At 39.8% G+C, this 20,277-nt stretch overlaps 3 protein-coding genes across 4 annotated transcripts in view; 1 reads left to right on the forward strand and 2 right to left on the reverse strand.

Moving 5' to 3' along the window:
• The window catches only part of LOC131127917 (transducin-like enhancer protein 1), an 86,144-nt gene extending 74,681 nt beyond the window's left edge, over positions 1-11,463 (reverse strand). Inside the window, exons 1-2 of one of the 2 annotated variants that reach the window (XM_058070272.1) lie at positions 11,361-11,463; positions 1,035-1,087 (exon numbers count right to left, since the gene is read on the reverse strand). The gene's annotated coding sequence lies outside the window, so the exon portion shown is untranslated. The remainder of the gene's footprint in view (positions 1-1,034; positions 1,088-11,360) is intronic. The other variant, XM_058070271.1, reaches the window with a different exon arrangement.
• On the forward strand, positions 2,205-11,151 carry LOC131127920 (mothers against decapentaplegic homolog 4-like). The gene is made up of 10 exons (XM_058070277.1): positions 2,205-2,462; positions 3,163-3,483; positions 4,775-4,949; positions 5,041-5,295; positions 7,218-7,325; positions 7,416-7,466; positions 7,962-8,145; positions 8,230-8,398; positions 9,933-10,071; positions 10,146-11,151. The coding sequence occupies exons 2-10, from the start codon at positions 3,244-3,246 to the stop codon at positions 10,355-10,357; spliced, it is 1,533 nt and encodes a 510-aa protein (XP_057926260.1). The 5' UTR covers positions 2,205-2,462; positions 3,163-3,243; the 3' UTR covers positions 10,358-11,151.
• A 3,121-nt stretch (positions 11,464-14,584) lies between the features above and the next one.
• On the reverse strand, positions 14,585-20,102 carry LOC131127918 (RNA-binding protein MEX3B-like). Its single transcript, XM_058070274.1, has 5 exons — positions 19,348-20,102; positions 18,188-18,426; positions 18,040-18,085; positions 16,007-16,731; positions 14,585-15,824 (listed from the first exon to the last, which is right to left on the reverse strand). The coding sequence occupies exons 1-5, from the start codon at positions 19,922-19,924 to the stop codon at positions 15,447-15,449; spliced, it is 1,965 nt and encodes a 654-aa protein (XP_057926257.1). The 5' UTR covers positions 19,925-20,102; the 3' UTR covers positions 14,585-15,446.
• Between the last annotated feature and the right edge of the window lie 175 nt (positions 20,103-20,277).

Genomic DNA, 20,277 nt, shown 5'->3' on the forward strand with positions numbered 1-20,277 from the left:
TATCTCATTATTTTTACCTTCTTACCTCAAAATTAGGACTTTTTATCTCATTATTTTGACCTTCTTACCTTAAAATTAGGACTTTTTATCTCATTATTTTGACTTTCTTACCTCAAAATTAGGACGTTTTATCATTATTTTGACCTAACCTCCAAATTAGTACGTTTTATCTCATTATTTTGACTTTCTTACCTTAAAATTAGGACTTTTTATCTCATTATTTTGACATTCTTACCTCAAAATTAGGACTTTTTTATCTAATTATTTTGACTTTCTTACCTCAAAATTAGGACTTTTTATTTCATTATTTTGACCTTCTTACATTAAAATTAGGACTTTTTATCTCATGAGTTTGAACTTCTTACCTCAAAATTAGGACTTTTTATCTCATTTTGACGTTCTTACCTTAAAATTAGGACTTTTTATCTCATTATTTTGACTTTCTTACCTTAAAATTGGGACTTTTTATCTCATTATTTTGACTTTTTTATCTTATAATTATGACCTTCTTATATAATAATTTTGACATTTTATTTCATTTCAATGTTTTGAACAGCAGCAGCAGCAGCAGCAGCATGGACGCAGGAAATACTTTTTGTGTATTAAACAGTAAACACTCTTGCATGCACTTTTACCACCGCCAGCTGCTGCACCCCATATATAAAAGCTCACTGCTACTGCTGTGCCAGCATGAAAAGTGGTGGAATTGACTTGTTAACATAATGTCAGATGACTTCATGTGTGTGATAATCTTCACGTTTAAAGTGCGATCAGCCATTTTTCCATGTGATATTCACATGATGGCAGTGTTTACTGTCGCAGAAAACACGGCAAAACAGGGTAAATCAAAAGTCATGAGGACAACAAGAGACAAAATCTGATTTGCAGCAGCTTTGATGTTCATTTTCAGGACAAGTGACCATTCTTGAACTTTACTCAATGCAATTTGCTGGTGCTTACTGCACCCTGCTGGTCAATACAGGAAACTACACATTGTGAGATACTGTAAATCAGGGGTCTCAAACTCAATTTACCTGGGGGCCACTGGAGCTAGGGTCTGGGCAAGGTTGGGCCGCATCAGGTTTTCCTGAAAAAAAAACGCATTTATTAAAAACAGAAAAATATACAAACTTTTTCAGTACTTTGGTTCTGATTTTCTACAAAATAAAAGCTCTGATAAAACATTCCACTGTTCTCAAATATCTTATTTTTTTATTTTTCTGCACAAAATAAGATGAAAAATAAATCAAAACAAATCAAGAATAAAGAAAATCAATCAATCAGTAATAAATAAATATAATAATAATAATAATAAAACGGCAAATAATAAAAACTTAAGAAACCACATATAGTTGGTGGGTAGACAAATTATTTTTTTCAGATTAAAATGAACAAAGCATTATTAGAGCCCTGTAGACATGACAAAACACGACTATAGTCACATTTATACTTTTTTTTTAATTTACAACATATTGCGCAATTGCAGGGTCTTGAGACACATGCTAACACGCAAACAAGAGAGCTAGCGACCTAAACGGTAGCCTTCAAGTTATTTCCTTTAAACTTAAATAGCCAAAAACTTACCACTTCCACACGGATAGGGAGGATAACTATTAACAGTTACTTAACCTTTAACATGAACATTATTCAAACGTAAGAATTTTTTCTGGGTACATGATACCATACAGCATCCATATCAAACTTGCGCAGGCCGCACTAACATTAAACTTTCATATCAAGGCGGGGGCCTCAAACTAGTGTCCTGCGGGCCACATTTGGCCCGCGGGCCGCGTGTTTGAGGCCCCTGGTTGGTTTTTGAAGGTGTTTTAATGTTTTATGTCATTATATCTTTAGAATGTACAGAAAAGAGAAAGACGTGTGTTTATGTCACACATAAGGATTGTGGATGATGGCAAAAAAAGTGCAGTTTTCAGAACTTTTTTTTAGTTTTGGCACTTTGTAAATTTTCTGTAATACAATAAAGTAATACAATAAATGATAAAAGCAATATGCCGTTTTAATTCTTAATTCTTTCTGAAACCATCTTCGTCATTCTATACAAAAAAAGTGGTTGTAGTCATTATTTTCAGTACTTTCACGACCTCAAAAATGAGCCTATAATAGAAACACATTTCAATTTGAATTGTATTAAGACTGCTGTTCACACTCCGTGCCAAAAGATGTCAGTGTGGCGTCGAGTGACCTGCCTACCAAACACTGTTACAAAACAAGACGAGGAAGAAGGAAACGCCGTGGATGTGAACTCACCCGAAGGGCTGAGATTCGAACAGCCTTACGCATATTTTTCTTCCACTTCTGACGATGTAATAGCGCCGCTGTTCGCCGCCATGTGATTTGTAAACACCGGTTCAGTTTTGCGGTGGATGAACCAGAGAACATTCCGGAAGGGAACAACGAGGAAGAAGCAAATGCGAGCGGCTACACCAAGCAGCTAGCGCCAGGTAAAGGAAAGTGCTGGAAGCTTATATAATTGACCCACTCAGTCACGTACGAATGGGATAAATGTGGTAAATAACAATATGTCTGGCACGTAAAGTAGCCAGTAATTTTGATAAATTACACGAAATAACTTACTACTTACGCCGCATTAGCATGCTATGCTTGCTAGCTTGCTATCAACAATCCCTGCTGATGTTTTCAGGCACTAGCATGTAAAAATATAATACCGTAGTAATTTCTGTTTCCGGTTGGGGGTGGTCAGGTTCTACGGAAAAAAATTCAGAACGCAGAAAGAGACAAACATATACATCATATTAGCTTTTATATATCTTACGACGGCGTTTTGTCAATTGGCACATTTAACTACAGGGCGAGTTGTGGCTAAAATAAAAATATTTATTTTGAAGGGGCCTGGCCGTCATTCGGCATAGCGGAAGTACGGCTTGCCTGCTGCTAGCATTACAGTTTTGTTTTATTGCAGAAAGTGGCGTTTTAGTGAACTATATACTAATAAGAGCTTCACAAATATTGACATAATCTTCAATTAATTTAACGTAGATGTTCAACTATTCATGTATGTATAGTTTTTAACGACATTTATATACAAACAGCAGAGTTTTTATGGCATTTTGAGACCCCGACTACCCACTTTATTAGGGACACTGGCCACAATAAAGCCTCACGTATCCTCTCTACCCTCAGTGTCCTGATGGTGTGTTTGACGGGGTGAAGAAGCCTCCTCCGAACAGTGTGCCCCCCCCATACTACCGCCGTGCAGCCGCCATGTCCATCGCCAACACGCCCAGCAGCAACGACGCCTGCCTGAGCATCGTCCACAGCCTGATGTGTCACAGGCAGGGCGGCGAGAGCGAGAGCTTCGCCAAGCGGGCCATCGAGAGCCTGGTGAAGAAGCTCAAGGAGAAAAAAGACGAGCTAGACTCGCTCATCACCGCCATCACCACCAACGGCGCCCATCCTAGCAAGTGCGTGACCATCCCCAGGACTCTGGATGGACGACTACAGGTTGGGTGAAATCTACTAAAACCGAGTGTAGACCTCTTTTAAGGTTTACACGGTGAAATCAGTGAATACATTTAATAATTAACTAGAAAATTCCTGCGGAAATTTTGATGGGCTTGCCACCTGTGCTGTGAACCTCGGGCCCGGTGCGCCAACGGCTACCGTGCTAGCACCTAGCAAGACAGCCTCAAGTACCGAAAAGGTTGATGCAGTCCCATAGTGTCCCCACATCATGCCATGTGTCTATTTGCCTTTAGAAATGAGTAAATTAGCTAAAATGCTAACATGCTAACAGTCATCATGCTAGCACCTAGCAAGAGGGCCTCAAGTTTAGAAAGTGCCAAGGTTGTCCTATAACCTTCCTACATCATGCCATGTGTGTATTTGCCTTTAGACATGAGTAAATTAGCTTAAATGCTAACATGCTAGCAATTAGCATTTAGCCACAGGGAGAGTTGAGAAGTTTATCTCAAAAATGAGCCGTTAATCACGTTTCTACGTGGGCCGTATGGCTGAGCTACAAGGCTGTGGAAAGTCTGTAAATTCTCGTTTTCCCTGGAATGAGGCTGTTCTAAAAATAGAACAGGTGTATCTAATCTAGTGGCCCATTTTTGAACGTTTTGGTGAGTAGCGTCACCATGGTTACACAAAACGTTCGAAAAAAAAAAAAAATACCGCTGTAGTCCTGAGCGTCAGGATTCCGGCGGTGTAACATGTGTGGGGGGGTCCTTCTTGCGGTTTTGGCCGCATTACGCGCGCAAAAATGGGAAGATTAAGATATAACTAGAAAATTCCTGCGGAAATTTTGTTGGGCTTGCCACCTGTGCTGTGAACCTCGGGCCCGGTGTGCCAACGGCTACCGTGCTCGCACCTAGCAAGAACGCCTCAAGTACGGAAAAGATTGATGCAGTCCCATAGTGTCCGCACATCATGCCATGTGTCTGTTTGCCTTTAGACATTAGTAAATTAGCTTAAATGCTAACATGCTAACGGCTACCATGCTAACACCTAGCAAGACAGCCGCAGGTCTCGAAAAGTTTGGGGCAGTCCCATAGTGTCCCCACTAAACATCACAAGGAATAACAATATGGGCTTGCTCAGTAATGCAAGCCCCATAGACAGCTGCTATGGGGCTTGCATTACTGAGCAAGCCCATAATAATAAATACATTTGAAAAATCCAAGTTCAAATATGAAATTTTCTGAATGAAACGCACATCAGTGGCGCATATCATGACAGCGGGCGTCTCAATGAGAAAAATGGAGGAGCTGATTGTGTCTTTTGTTCCGTCCAGGTTGCTGGCCGCAAAGGTTTCCCGCACGTGGTCTACGCCAAGCTGTGGCGCTGGCCCGACCTGCACAAGAATGAACTGAAGCACGTCAAATACTGCCAGTTTGCCTTCGACCTCAAGTGTGACAGCGTGTGCGTCAACCCCTACCACTACGAGAGGGTGGTCTCTCCCGGCATCGGTGAGCCTCATGGTGGATATTATTATGCATGTGGTTTCACCCGTACACAAGCTAAAGTGTTTACTTAATGCTCCTCTTCCCCGACCCTAAGATATATCAGGACTCAATCTAACCGGCTCCAGGCCCGGCTCGGCGCTCATGGTCAAAGATGAGCACGATTTCGACGGACAGCAGAGCCTGCCCGCCATCGAGGAGGGGCGCTCCATGCAGACTATTCAACACCCTCCATCGAGTGGCCGCCCAGGACCGTCTGACATGTTTGCCCCCGCCAACATGCTCCCTCCCGCTGAGGCGTCCACCTCTGCCTCCACGTCATCTTTCCCTACCGTTGCCACAGGATCAGGAAGTAAGATGCTTTGTTTGCCTCTTTTCAACCAGCTCAAAATCAGGACTTTTTATTATTTTAACTTTTTTTATCTCAAAATTAGGATTTTTATCTCATTATTTTGACTTTCTTACCTCAAAATTAGGACTTTTTATCTCATTATTTTGACTTTCTTACCTCAAAATTGGGACTTTTTATCTCATTATTTTGACTTTCTTACCTTAAAATTAGGACTTTTTATCTCATTATTTTGACTTTCTTACCTCAAAATTGGGACTTTTTATCTCATTATTTTGACTTTCTTACCTTAAAATTAGGACTTTTTAATCTAATTATTCGGACTTTCTTCCCTCAAAATTAGGATTTTTTATCTCATTATTTTGACTTTCTTACCTCAAAATTGGGACTTTTTATCTCATTATTTTGACTTTCTTACCTTAAAATTAGGACTTTTTAATCTAATTATTCGGACTTTCTTCCCTCAAAATTAGGATTTTTTATCTCATTATTTTGACTTTCTTACCTTAAAATTAGGACTTTTTAATTAATTAATTTGACCTTCTTACCTTAAAATTAGGACTTTTTATCTCATTAGTTTGACTTTCTTACCTTTAAAATTAAGACTTTTTATCTCATTATTTTGACTTTCTTACCTTAAAATTAGGACTTTTTAATCTAATTATTCAGACTTTCTTACCTTAAAATTAGGACTTTTTATGTCATTATTTTGACTTTCTTACCTTAAAATTAGGACTTTTTATCTCATTATTTTGACTTTCTTATCTCAAAATTAGGACTTTTTATCTCATTATTTTGACTTTCTTACCTTAAAATTAGGACTTTTTATCTCATTATTTTGACTTTCTTACCTTAAAATTAGGACTTTTTTATCTCATTATTTTGACTTTCTTACCTCAAAATTAGGACTTTTTATCTCATTAGTTTGACTTTCTTACCTCAAAATTAGGACTTTTTATCTCATTAGTTTGACTTTCTTACCTTAAAATTAGGACTTTTTATCTCATTAGTTTGACTTTCTTACCTTAAAATTAGGACTTTTAATCTAATTATTCGGACTTTCTTACCTTAAAATTAGGACTTTTTATCTCATTATTTTGACTTTCTTATCTCAAAATTAGGACTTTTTATCTCATTATTTTGACTTTCTTACCTTAAAATTAGGACTTTTTATCTCATTATTTTGACTTTCTTACCTTAAAATTAGGACTTTTTATCTCAGTATTTTGACTTTCTTACCTTAAAATTAGGACTTTTTATCTCAGTATTTTGACTTTCTTACCTTAAAATTAGGACTTTTTAATCTAATTATTCAGACTTTCTTACCTTAAAATTAGGACTTTTTATCTCATTATTTTGACTTTCTTACCTTAAAATTAGGACTTTTTATCTCATTATTTTGACTTTCTTACCTTAAAATTAGGACTTTTTATCTCATTATTTTGACTTTCTTACCTCAAAATTAGGACTTTTTTATCTAATTATTTTGACTTTCTTATCACAAAATTAGGACTTTATCTCATTATTTTTGACTTACTTCAAAATTAGGACTTTTCATCTCATTATTTTGAGTTTTTTATCTCAAAATTAGGACTTTTTTTAGGACTCCCGTGATTTTTACTTTCTTATAATCATGACTATATAATTTTGACTTTTTAAACTCAGAATTAGGACTTTTTATCTCATAATTAGGACTTTTTATCTCCAAATTATGACTTACTAATGGGATATTGTTTCTCGTCCAGTGGCGGAAACGACTTTCCATATGTCAGTGTCTTATTATTGGCTGTAAATACCTGTAATATGTAACAGAATTACCAATATATCAATTCTGTCTTTTGCAAACTTAAAGTTAGCTGAACAAACAGAGAAACGTAGAAAGAAATGTATTTGTTTTTTGACTCTCTGCTTCCCTGTCCTCCCAGGCGGCAGCACCACCTGGTCCAGGAGCAGCAGCTTCACCCCCAACACGTCACACCACAGCAACGGTCACCTCCAGCACCACCCTCCCATGCCGCAGCCGGCTCACTACTGTAAGTCCAACAGGCAACGGCCTTGTTCGATTTCAAGTGAATTTTGCAAAGCCGGGGTGTTGTCATTGACCAAGGGACTCTCGTTCCCAGGGTCTGTCCATGATGAGTTTGCCTTTCAGCCTCCCATATCCAACCACCCTGGTAAGAACACACACATAAAACTACACAAAAAGCCATTTAGATTGAACAATTGATTTGTCTACATTGGTCACTAAGTGTCCAACAGGCCTTTATTGCAGCTTTAAATGATAATAAACAACATAATCATAATCACAATAACACATGTTACTGCTGAACCCCAACTCTGAACCCCCAACGTCACTTCCTGTCTGCATTGATTGGTCCGCAATTTTGGCTTCTTTGTCCTTGTGTTTGAAAACACTGTGTCGAACAAATAAATTGGAGGCTAACTAGTTAGCTCGGTAGCTTGCTATATCCTGTGAGCCATCTTATTTGATTCTGTATGATTCAGTAGCTTGTGTAGTTTAGTGTAAAGTTGACTATAGGGGTGCTATTTCATGTCTACTGGGCTCTAATAATGGTAAACGCATTATTTATAGAGTCATAAACTTAATTCCAATTTTGTGATGATGCTAATAAAGTGAGCAAGCCAAATGAAAATATGATGTGTTTCAGCCCCAGACTACTGGTGCTCCATCGCCTATTTTGAGATGGACCTGCAGGTGGGGGAGACCTTCAAGGTGCCGTCCTCGTGCCCCATAGTGACGGTGGACGGCTATGTGGACCCGTCGGGCGGGGACAGGTTTTGTTTGGGCCAGCTGAGCAACGTCCATCGCACTGAGGCCATTGAAAGAGCGAGGTAGCGTCCTCCACGAGGAAGAAGAAAGGCTATGCTATGGAGGATAACTCTAGTTACTCCTCTTGTCTTGTCTTTGTTTCCCAGGCTTCACATTGGGAAAGGCGTCCAGCTGGAGTGTAAAGGCGAGGGGGACGTGTGGGTGCGGTGCCTCAGCGACCACGCCGTCTTTGTGCAGAGTTACTACTTGGACAGAGAGGCGGGTCGAGCGCCAGGAGACGCCGTTCATAAGATCTACCCCAGCGCTTACATCAAGGTAGCTGACCAACATATTTAACCCTTAGATGCATAAAACATGTTTTTGATATCATGCCATTCACATTTTTAACTTACCTTTTATACATTTTAAGAAATTTTAGTTTTTGTGTTACTACCCCAACCTTCCATAAGTGGGTCAAAAATGACCCGGTCAGGTTGTTTTCTTGAAATATCTTCGTAATTAAATTTTTTTTTATCATTTCATATTCCAGGTATTCCTCAAAAAACATGTTTTTGATATCATGCCGTTCACATTTTTAACTTACCTTTTATAAATTTTAAGAAATTTTAGTTTTTGTGTTACTACCCCAACCTTCCATAAGTGGGTCAAAAATGACCCGGTCAGGTTGTTTTCTTGAAATATCTTTGTAATGAACATTTTTTATCATTTCATATTCCAGGTATTCCTCAAAAAACATGTTTTTGCTATCATACCATTCACAGTTTTAACTTGCGTTTTATACATTTTAAGAAATTTTAGTTTTTGTGTTACTACCCCAACCTTCCATAAGTGGGTCAAAAATGACCCGGTCAGGTTGTTTTCTTGAAATATCTTCGTAATTAAATTTTTTTTTATCATTTCATATTCCAGGTATTCCTCAAAAAACATGTTTTTGATATCATGCCGTTCACATTTTTAACTTACCTTTTATAAATTTTAAGAAATTTTAGTTTTTGTGTTACTACCCCAACCTTCCATAAGTGGGTCAAAAATGACCCGGTCAGGTTGTTTTCTTGAAATATCTTTGTAATGAACATTTTTTATCATTTCATATTCCAGGTATTCCTCAAAAAACATGTTTTTGCTATCATACCATTCACAGTTTTAACTTGCGTTTTATACATTTTAAGAAATTTTAGTTTTTGTGTTACTACCCCAACCTTCCATAAGTGGGTCAAAAATGACCTGGTCAGGTTGTTTTCTTAAAATATCTTTGTAATGAAAAATTGTTATCATTTCATATTCCAGATATTCCTCAAAAAACATGTTTTTGATATCATGCCGTTCACATTTTTAGCTTATCTTTTATACATTTTAAGAAATTTTTGTTTTTGTGTTACTACCCCAACCTTCCATAAGTGGGTCAAAAATGACCCGGTCAGGTTGTTTTCTTGAAATATCTTTGTAATTAAAGATTTTTATCATTTCATATTCCAGGTATTCCTCAAAAAACATGTTTTTGATATCATGCCATTCACATTTTTAACTTACCTTTTATACATTTTAAGAAATTTTAGTTTTTGTGTTACTACCCCAACCTTCCATAAGTGGGTCAAAAATGACCCGGTCAGGTTGTTTTCTTGAAATATCTTTGTAATGAAAAATTATCATTTCATATTCCAGGTATTCCTCAAAAAACATGTTTTTTATATCATGCCGTTCACATTTTTAATTTACCTTTTATACATTTTAAGAAATTTTAGTTTTTGTGTTACTACCCCAACCTTCCATAAGTGGGTCAGCAGTTTGCTCCTTGCATTGACGGCAACATCGGTTCTAGAACTGTTCTTTAATGGTGTCTCCTGTCAAGGTGTTCGACCTCCGCCAGTGTCACAGGCAGATGCAGCAGCAGGCGGCCACTGCTCAGGCAGCGGCAGCGGCGCAGGCGGCCGCCGTGGCAGGAAACATCCCTGGACCGGGCTCGGTGGGAGGCATCGCGCCAGCCATCAGTAAGACGCAGTGCACCGTTGCATTAAAAATGTAGCGAAGAGGTTAAATTTGAAATGGTGTCCCCCCATATTAGGTCTCTCGGCCGCCGCCGGCATCGGCGTGGACGACCTGCGGCGACTGTGCATCCTCCGCATGAGCTTCGTCAAAGGCTGGGGGCCCGACTACCCCCGGCAGAGCATCAAGGAGACGCCGTGCTGGATCGAGATCCACCTCCACCGAGCTCTGCAGCTGCTGGACGAGGTCCTGCACACCATGCCCATCGCGGACCCCCAACCTTTAGACTAAGAAGCAGCTCCTTTTAATTTTTGTATTTTTTTTTTTTTTGAGGGGTGGTGGAGTGGGGTTTGACGGTGCTGTAGGACATTGTAGTATTCCAGAAACACCCCCCCATAAAGGAATCACTGTGTATCCATCAAGCTGCTGGTAGACAACTAGACCAGAGTGCTGTGTTCTTTCAAGCTGGATTATTTACATACTGTATATCATCTTTATAGTTGGCTATGTTTGCCTGTTTTTTTTTTCCCTGACCAGGCTGATCAAGGAGCATCTTGGGTACACCAGCACGGTCCAAGTATGGTCTTACAAACATGCAAAATCGACTTATTAATGATCTAATAGTCATGTGTGTCATCACATGTTTGTTCCACAAGCCAGGCAGGCAGGCTTAACTACACTTCTTTAAAAAAAAAATTAAAATAAATAAATAAACTATCATTTGATTGTGCAGGTGTACCTAACATTGTGGAAGACATCTTGAACTCAGTATTAAGAGGTGAAAACTGCATTTTCTAGTTATTTGAAATACATGGTTTTACATCAAGGATTTTTTTGTACCTTTTTATGAAGTGATTTTAATATATTTTAGCACTCGTCTTGTTTAATAACCATTTCATCGTTCATATGCAGCTAGTTAGTGGTTCATTTGTATTGTAAAAATAATAAAAACAAAACAAAAAAAAACAACACTAAGACACGTTATGTTAAATGTTGTGTATATGTAGTGCATGCTTGTGGACTCATAGCTGATGCAAATGATTTCCATTGGTTCGCTTTTACGTAAATAAAACAATGATACAATGTGTTTTAGTTGCTTTTTAACGCTATGGATTTTAAATATTTTACACATTTTTCAGTTCCGTTGTTTATCACGGGGGTAGGTTCCAAAATAAGTGAAAAACGCAAAGTAGCCAAGTTTGTTTTCTAATACAGGGATAACATTTTCTCACATTTTTAAACACTTAAAGTTCGAATTTCATTTCATATATTGGACATAAGTTAAGAGACTCACCATATACACGACTTTGACCGTGGTTAGTGGTTGTTATTCTTGTTAAAACCTGCCGTCGTCCTCGATTTATGTAGCAGGTTTAGCTACTTTTGGCAGTTAGCAAGAAGCTAAAGCAGTTCGTGAACGACTGCACCGGAAGAAGCTTGACAGAGGTGTATTAGCCAATCAGAACACACAGCACAATGGGCGGGTTCTCCCTTAGCCAATAAGGACTCTTGTGGTTCGATATGTGGGCGGCTAGTGTGTGCTGAGGTTTCCTACTGGCTGGTACTGGCATGCTGATGCTCATACCGGAAGCATTCCGTAAAAGATTTAAATGCCTGTTGGTTCACAATCTGTACGGAACTCTGGTTAATTAAATAATCAAGAAAAGAAAAGATAAATTTTTGTACTTATTGTATTATGTCAAAAGACACTAAAAAATACACAACCGCAGCGATGCACGCAAATATGGCTATTGCTTAGAAGAGCTTCCTTTATGCAAAGCTAGCCTACCGGAGTCAGTGTGAGTGTCCCTTTAAGGCAAACCGGATTGGATCAGGATCCCAGCCGCCGAGGATTCTGAGTCCCGGGGTTACGAGATGATTTTCAACGTGTATACAACACCCTCTTCTGGTAATAATACAAATAATAATAAACACTGTAAATACAACAACAACCATACATTGCTCTAATACACCACAAGGATGCAGCACACAATCATATGCTGTATTTTCTGAGCTTTACGAGCATACTGAAATGCAACAAAAATACACAAAATAAACATTTAACATAAAGACACACAAAGCTTGATTTGGCTTTAAATGAAACCGTCTTTATTAAGTAACATTTTGATATCAGAAAAATAAAACTCTTAAAATTCTCTTTACAGCAAATATATAATATCAGTGCTTTGGCCGCAAATAACTTAAAAGGCCGTTATAAAATATAGTCTGCTTTTAAACTCCTGACTCCTGTGTTGAATTTCTATATGCCATAAGACTTCCCCCCGTCTACATATACATAACAAAACAAATAATTGTGTAGTAAAAATTAGCGGAAATAACACTTTGAACAACATGTGTCTGCCTGTATAGAGTTTCTATTTATGGTAAAAAATAAAATAAAAATTTACACGTTCTTAATTCAAAACACATTTTTGCAGGCAGCTTGAATCTTTCGGCTTTGTTGGCGCTGGCGGCTACGTTTTAACATGCTTGTTTGCACGCACATTCCATATTTCCAGTGGCGGCATTCGACACTTAAAAAAATAATAACAAAAATCTGCAAAACTACAAAGCAGAGAAGCATTGCAAAAAAAAACAAAAAAAAAAACTCTTCATTGGTGTTATCGCTCAAACATAATACAAAAATGTTACTCTTATTGTAAACATTGGAATATAGATACTTTTCGTAGATAGATATATTTATATAATATGAAATGTAACAAAATAAAAAATAAGTAGATCTCATCAGTCCTTAATATAATACATAGACAAAAATAAGCCAAGGGGTTGACAGTGTATTGCATTCCCTCGGGAGGGATGGACCCTTTTGAGAGAGAGAAGGGGGGGGCTAAATAAAACAAAAAGGACGGATAAAAGGCCCACATGGGAAGTAACCTGGATGTTTTTTTTTATGACTCCCAAAATAAAAGCAGCAGTGTTGACCTTGTGTAGTGTCCAGGCGCTACCCAAAAACAAACGTTAGCAAGGACAAGGAATAAAAACTTTTGAGATGATTGCAGGTGGAGGAATGGATGAAAGATTCCCGACTAGTCAATAGCGAGATAAGATATGAAGAAAAAAAGAAGAGACAAAAAAAAAAAAAAAAGCGGTGCCGCGTTTTGTACCGTCAAGCGAGTGGAAGATTGAATGATATCGCAGCCTAGCGCTTCCTCGGACTGTTTGTCTAGTTTTGCATGGACAGGACGAGGAAACAAAAGATCTGGTTTGTGCCTAAAAAGGTGAGAATGCTCAATAACATTAATGTGGAAGGGGGGGGGGGGTGTGAATGAGAGGGTGTTGGTTACTGGCCCCACTGTGCAGTTTTGTAAAAAAAACAAAAACATTTTTGTAGTTTATCATCCTCAATTCTAATCGCCAATTGTGAATTTTTTTATAGTAATTAAAATTGTAACTAAAATATCTTCACATTTTTAACAGTCAAATTTTTTTATTAATTTGGACAAAAAATGTATTGCAAAAAAAACATTTTTGTAGTTTGTCATCCTCAATTCTAATCGCCAATCGTGATTTTTTTAATATTAATTATAACATTGTAATAACATTGTAACTAAAATAAACACACACATTTTTAACTGTCAAATAATTTTGTTATTAATTTAAAATTAATTAATCCGGACTAAAAATTTATTGCAAAAAAACATTTTGTAGTTTGTCATCCTCAATTCTAATCGGCAATCGTGATTTTTTTGTATTAATTAAAATTGTAACTAAAATATATACACATTTTTAACTGTCACATAATTTTTTAAATTAATTAAAAATTAATTAATTTGGACTAAAAATTTATTGCAAAAAAAAAAACATTTTGTAGTTTGTCATCCTCAATTCTAATCGCCAATCGTGATTTTTTTTTATATTAATTAACATTGTAACTAAAATATATACACATTAACTGTCAAATATTTTTTTTTATTAATTTAAAATTAGGACAAAAAATTTATTGCAAAAAAAAATTGTAGTTTGTCATCCTCAATTCTAATGGCCAATCGTGATTTTTTTATATTAATTAAATTGTAACTAAAATATACACATTTTTAACTGTCAAATAATTTTTTGAATTAATTTAAAATTAATTCATTTGGACAAAAAAATGTATTGCCAAAAAAAAAACAAAAACAGTGCCAATATTTTAATCTTTTATCCAGCCTGTGCACAATGTAGGTCAATGGTGGGGCTTCCTTACCGAAAAAAGGCTGTCTTCTTTTGGGATGTTTACACGAGTTATAGCAAAAAAATTTTTTTTTTTAAAGTCAAACAATGTTCTGGTATTATTATTATTATTATTTTGCTTATTTTAAAAATTGTGACTATTTGTCTGACAAGCCAAAGCAGTTAAACAAGTAAAATTGTATTTTGGGCTTACTTTCAAGAATTGTGGCTATTTTTTATTTTTAAAAAGGAACAAAAACCACTTCAGGAATTGAACCACTTAAGAATTATGACTTTTTGGACTAATAAAAACATTAAAAACAAGTAAAATAGTGGTAATTTTTGGGGTAAAATTGCATTTTTGTTCGATTATTTCTATGAATTGTGACTATTATTGAGGAGTACGGGAAGTCTTTTAGAATCAGGAATTAGATTGACATCATTTCCAAAAAGGGAAATTGAACCTGCTAATAAATATTAAAAACAGAGGCTGAATGGTTCTCGTGTAAACAGGAGCCCAAAGCAAAACCCCGCTCTACTAATCCAAATTTTAGGCACAAGTATAATCGTAAACAATTCCATTTTATGCGTAGTGGTGTGTCCTTGGTGGGGGGTGTGGGTGGCCTGAATAAAAGGCCATCATTCCGATGTGGGAACTAAAGCACCGCGGAGGTAACACAGTACGTGGGTGGAGTGTAGCGGTTTGCATGCGTAGAAAATAGTAAAGCATGTAAACATCGGATATTGTTTTTAAACGTCGAGGTGTTTCTTGTCCGTAACGCGTGAATGAGTATGTGTAGCAATCGTTAAATAGCGGCTTTGTAAACATGCTCCTCCTCCTACTTGGGTTTTTTCACTCCGGCGAGCACCATTCAACAAAAGGGGGCGGGGCTACAGACTCAGCAAACTACAGCAGTGAATTTTTTTTTTTTTTTAAACGCTGTTCGCTCTGGAACTGTAAGTGAGGCAGGAAGTCTGAAGTAACCGTTTCAGGGATTAAAAAAAAAAAAAAAAAAGTGAATTCCCAGCCCACCCGTTGCTACATTGAAGGATTCCGCCCCATCTTGTTGATCAATTCATCTAAGTAGAAGACTTCACAATTGGCAGGCACATGAACAAGCTGAACTATACCATTAATGCACATCTTTCCTTACCTCTACTAAAGCCAATATGAGGAAATGGGGGGCCAATAGGGCCCCTACCTGCCAAGTCACATGTTGCGGAGTTGAATGGCCTGGCTGACCGGGGACAGGCACACGGGGCAGGCGGCGTCCGGGCTCTGGCATATTTGGGTGGCACAATCGAGACAGAAGAGCTTGTGGCCGCAGGGGACCAGGGCGGCGATCACCTGGCTCTCCATGCAGTGGACGCACATCTCCTGGGCCTGCCCCCGCACCGCCGAGCCCAGGCCGGCTCGGTAGGCGAGGGAGGACTCCGGCGGGGAGGAGGCCGTGCTCTCGCCGGAGGACGAGGAGAACGCCGAGCAGTAGGATGGGAGCCGGTGGACCTCGTTCGGGGGGGCCCGGTGCTCCATGGCTTCGATCCCGGGGAAGGTTGGGGAGAGGCGGGGCGTGCCGGGCTGACTGGTCTGCAGAGACGGTTGACAGGGAAGTACAATTAATGAGATATTTCTTAAGGCAATCCTGTGATTAATTAACTCATTCTCAAACTGTGGCACGCACACCACTGGTGGTACACGGGCGCCATCTAGCGGACCGCAGAAACAGACTATACATCAAAAAAAGCATACGAATACAAATAATGTCAAACCTGAGTGGGACGACCATCGAAGGTCTGAAGATTTTGGTGGTCCACATAGGGGCTCCAGATGTGAGGCTGCGCAGTGGGGTGAGCCACCTGGCTAGTGGAGATGGTTAAGGGCTCAAATCCTGAGGAAGTGCTCCCACCTCCGGGGCCCGCCGGGTCTTCGGATGCCACTGGAGGCAGGCCGTCCCCAAACCAGAAACTCGTAGCGCCCGGGTTGCTGTTGTTGTTATTCGAATTGGCGTTGAAGGAGCACGTGGGGCTGAAATCGGACATCCGGTTCCCGCCGCCGTAGAAGGAATCGGTGGAGCTGGAGCCGCTGCCGAGCGAGCTGGAGCTGTCGTTGCGGTAGGTGGAAGACATGCGGACGCCGCCGGATATATTGCTGTTGACTCGCTGGGGGCCGCCGAGGCTGACCGGGATCAGGCCGCCGTTGTTGACCGCAGACGCGGCGGCGTGAAGCCACTTGGCTTCACCCGGCCCCACGGACGCGGCCGAATTGTCGAAGCTGACGTCGGTGCCGTTGAACTGAAAGTCGTTGTTGTCCACGCCGGGGGCCTCGATGCCGCCGCCGCAGGTGGCCGTGCGGAGGGCGATGTGCGCCTCGATCTCCTCCCTGGCTCGGTCCACGTTCTCGGGCATCCCCGTGACTTCAAACACGGGCTCCTTGTCGCGACTCGGGGTGACGATGTAGGTGTGGGTCTGTTGCTGAATGCGTTTGATGGTCGCCCCTAGAAAACCAAACAATGATTATCTCACATTCATCAGTTTCTGGTTTTATGACATGAAATAAACACAACTCAGGCTTCACTACACATTTTAAACTAAGCAGGGAGCTGCAAGTTTAATCATGTTTTTCTTCAGCAAATAGGCAAACTTTGTGAAAATGTGAGTGTAGCATTAGCAAGTTTGTACCCTCCCCACTCCTCCATATTATGTTTTCTTGGAGACACACACACACTACGTGGACCAGGTCTGTACCCCCCCCCCCACTCCCCACTAATGTTGCCTTGTATCTGATATACTGCATTTATACAATACTGTCATACTGTCATTATACAAGATGTACAACGAGATTGTATAGCTTCTCCTTTCAAGTAGTCAAGTTAAAAAAAAGTATACAAAAGTAGAGTAAAAAAAAAAAAAGACAATTTAACAAGATATATACAAGATATCCAAAATATACACAGGAGCATATATAACATATTGCAGATATATTAATTTTAGTGCAATGATAAATGGGTCATAGTGCAAATAATGACTGGTGTATACAGATGAGTAAGGTCGCATATGAGTGTATTGTATTGGGTTGTTAAATAAAATAAATAAATATGATTGAGGTAGTAACATATGCAGTGATGGAAATATTGCACATTTGTATACATACAGTAAACCTCGGATATATCGGATTCAATTGTTCCCACTGGTTTTGTCCGATATAAGCGAAATCCGTTATATGCGTATACCGGAAAATGTCCGTTTTACGCATATATCGGATTTATATCCGGTATATGCGTAAATCGGATTTTATCCGTTATAAAAAGGCACTTCCTTGACTATGTTTCCAATGTACCTGGACGCGCAGGCAACGCTGCAAACGACGTCGTATAGCGGCCTGTCACGATTCGGCGAATCGGAGCGCCACAATGCGGCCATCCAATATATGCAAGGGAAATTTAATGGAAATGCATTGGAACGGGACTGGAGATTTTGTCCGAAATAGGTTAAGATTAAGATATGCCTTATCTTAAGGCATATCTTAATCTTAAATCCATTATAAAAAATCCGATATATGCAATGAATTTTTATTGGAAATGCATTACAGAAAAATTGGTTCTTTTTTATCTGTCCGTTGTGAGCGAATTTCCGATATATCCGAGTCCGATATATCCGAGGTTTACTGTATATACAATATACATATAGGTAAATGTTATGTGCGGTTGAAATGTCCGGTTAAAAGGACTTTGAGGTTAAAAAAATCAATAGTGACCATCGCTACTTTGAATATGCAAATTAAGTGGGGAAAAAAATGAACATACCTTTCGGACCCACCACTAGTCCCACAACACGATATGGCACCCGCACCTGTAAATTAAAAATATATATACATATGCAATACAATATAAACATACTGTACACGTGCACATTTTACCCAAAATTTCTGTTTTCAATCCCGTGCTGACTGACCTGAATGGTGGTCTGTCCAGGTAGAGACGGGATCCCCGGCCCGGATGCAGCGGAGAGAGATCCCGCTTTGTTCCGAGAGGCTCGTATGAGGGAGAAGTGCTCAGCGGCGGACAGGATCTCCCTTTTGGCCATCGCCACATCTTCCTTACGCCCCGTCACGACAAACACGGGCTGCTCACCCCTCACCGGTGTCTTAATGTAGGTGTTGGTCTTGGCTCGAAGTGCTTTGATTTTACAGCCTGGAGAAAAAGGCAATCAACGGTTATACATTTGTTCAGGTTTGAAACCATTCAGCCTCACTCTTGTTTTATAACCACAATGTTAAGTCATAATGAGTCAAAAATTGCACGGCTTATAGATTAAATATTCCTTTCAGCTGTGGTTAGGTCCAGCCATTTCCTGTTGTTGTGTTAACTGTGTAATATGTGCACCCTCCCCCCAGCAACAGGGCTCCTACACAGCACTCTGACAAAGTGCAAAACCCACCCATAACGAAAATATAGCTAACCAAACAAACGCCACTTACATGCGCAAGTGTATGATGTCGAATACCCATGTTCAATATTAAATCGAATTAAGAAATCGAGCTATTTAACAACAAAGGATGGTTGCACTTAAAAGTGGAGCTGATGTGGCAAAGCAGTTTTCATTACTTCGTATTCGAGACAAAGAGACACTTACTAGTACAAACGTAACCGCAAAAACATACACACGGAATTGAGTAAGTAGGTTATATTAATGAGAATAATAGCTGAAAGAACTTGTTCGACAAAACTTAATTATTTCAAGCTGGGGGGACGCTGACCCAGTTATGGCCAGTGCTAATGCTAACCCAGCTAGCTAGCTAGCTGCACTCAAATGTAATGTTAACTTGAAAATCATAAAAAGTACAATGTTTCGTAGTTATGTTGTTGACATAATCGCCAGATATGTAATGTATGTATGTGTGCATATGCAATGTTTTAAAAACTTTGACAGATAATTACAATGTAATGTTGTAACGCTATACAATGCCGGTGGACATAAGTTACTAGCTTAAAAAAGTTAGCTTGCTGTCTATTAGCACAAAATAACAGTTAGCATTTATACGTCAGTTCCTCCATTTTCAAGTTAAAATACATTTATATACATTTATTGGTATTCCAGAAACTTCCACTCACCCTGCCTGCCCACTATCTCCGCGACATGCTCGGAGCTAGGCACGGCCACGCATTCGGTTGTGTTGACACTTTTCCGTCGAGCCAACAGCGACGCCTCGGCCTCGAAGCCCGGTTCCCCTCCGTACACACAGGGGGGCAACACGGTCGGAGATATGTCCGGATCGTCCCGCTCGTCTCCATTGTACAGCAGCACCGTCTCGACCTGCTCCATGCCGCAACCACCGGGCCCCGAAGGCAGGTATTGATGGGCCTGCGCTAGCAAAGAACCGCCCGGGGAGCAGCCGGCGGTGGCCGTGTCTTCGTCTTCGGGCGTGACGCTCCCTTCATCTCCCGAGGGTGGTCGGTGGTGGTGCTGCTGCAGGGGCTTCAAGTCTAGGACCGTACCGATGATATTAAAATGGGAAGCTGGCATGAGCTGGTGGTGGTAGGCTGGGCTATCATCCACTTGCTCCGCTGCCGTCTGGCTCTGGGTGCCGAGGTGCTCGTCGAGGCCCATGCCGGCGAAAGCGTGTACTAGCGGCGGCGGGACCTCGGATTCTCCGTCGTCGGCCTCCAGCAAAGACGTGCTGCTCGGCATTGGCGCAGGGGGGGGGGGGGTCGCACAAGGATAGGAACGCGGTAAATAAACACCTTATCTCGGAAAGAGAATAATAACAAGCGACCAGCGCCAGGTGGTTGAAATGAGTGGCTTTTGTTTTGTCTCGCCAGCTCTCGGCGCAGCCCTCCCCTGCGCAGTAACGTCGCTCGGCTTGATCTCGCGAGAGTTGGATACGGGAGTAGCGGGTGTTCTCGTGTGCGGTTCTTTTATTTCGAGTTCAACTTTCAATGTCCGGCTATGCATTGTTAACATTTACTGTTAAATTACTTTTTATTTTTAATTTATATATAAATATATAAAGTTTCTATTACATTATTTTATTACATTATTTT

This window comes from Doryrhamphus excisus, chromosome 4 (assembly GCF_030265055.1).
Source record: "Doryrhamphus excisus isolate RoL2022-K1 chromosome 4, RoL_Dexc_1.0, whole genome shotgun sequence".
Classification (NCBI taxonomy): domain Eukaryota; kingdom Metazoa; phylum Chordata; class Actinopteri; order Syngnathiformes; family Syngnathidae; genus Doryrhamphus; species Doryrhamphus excisus.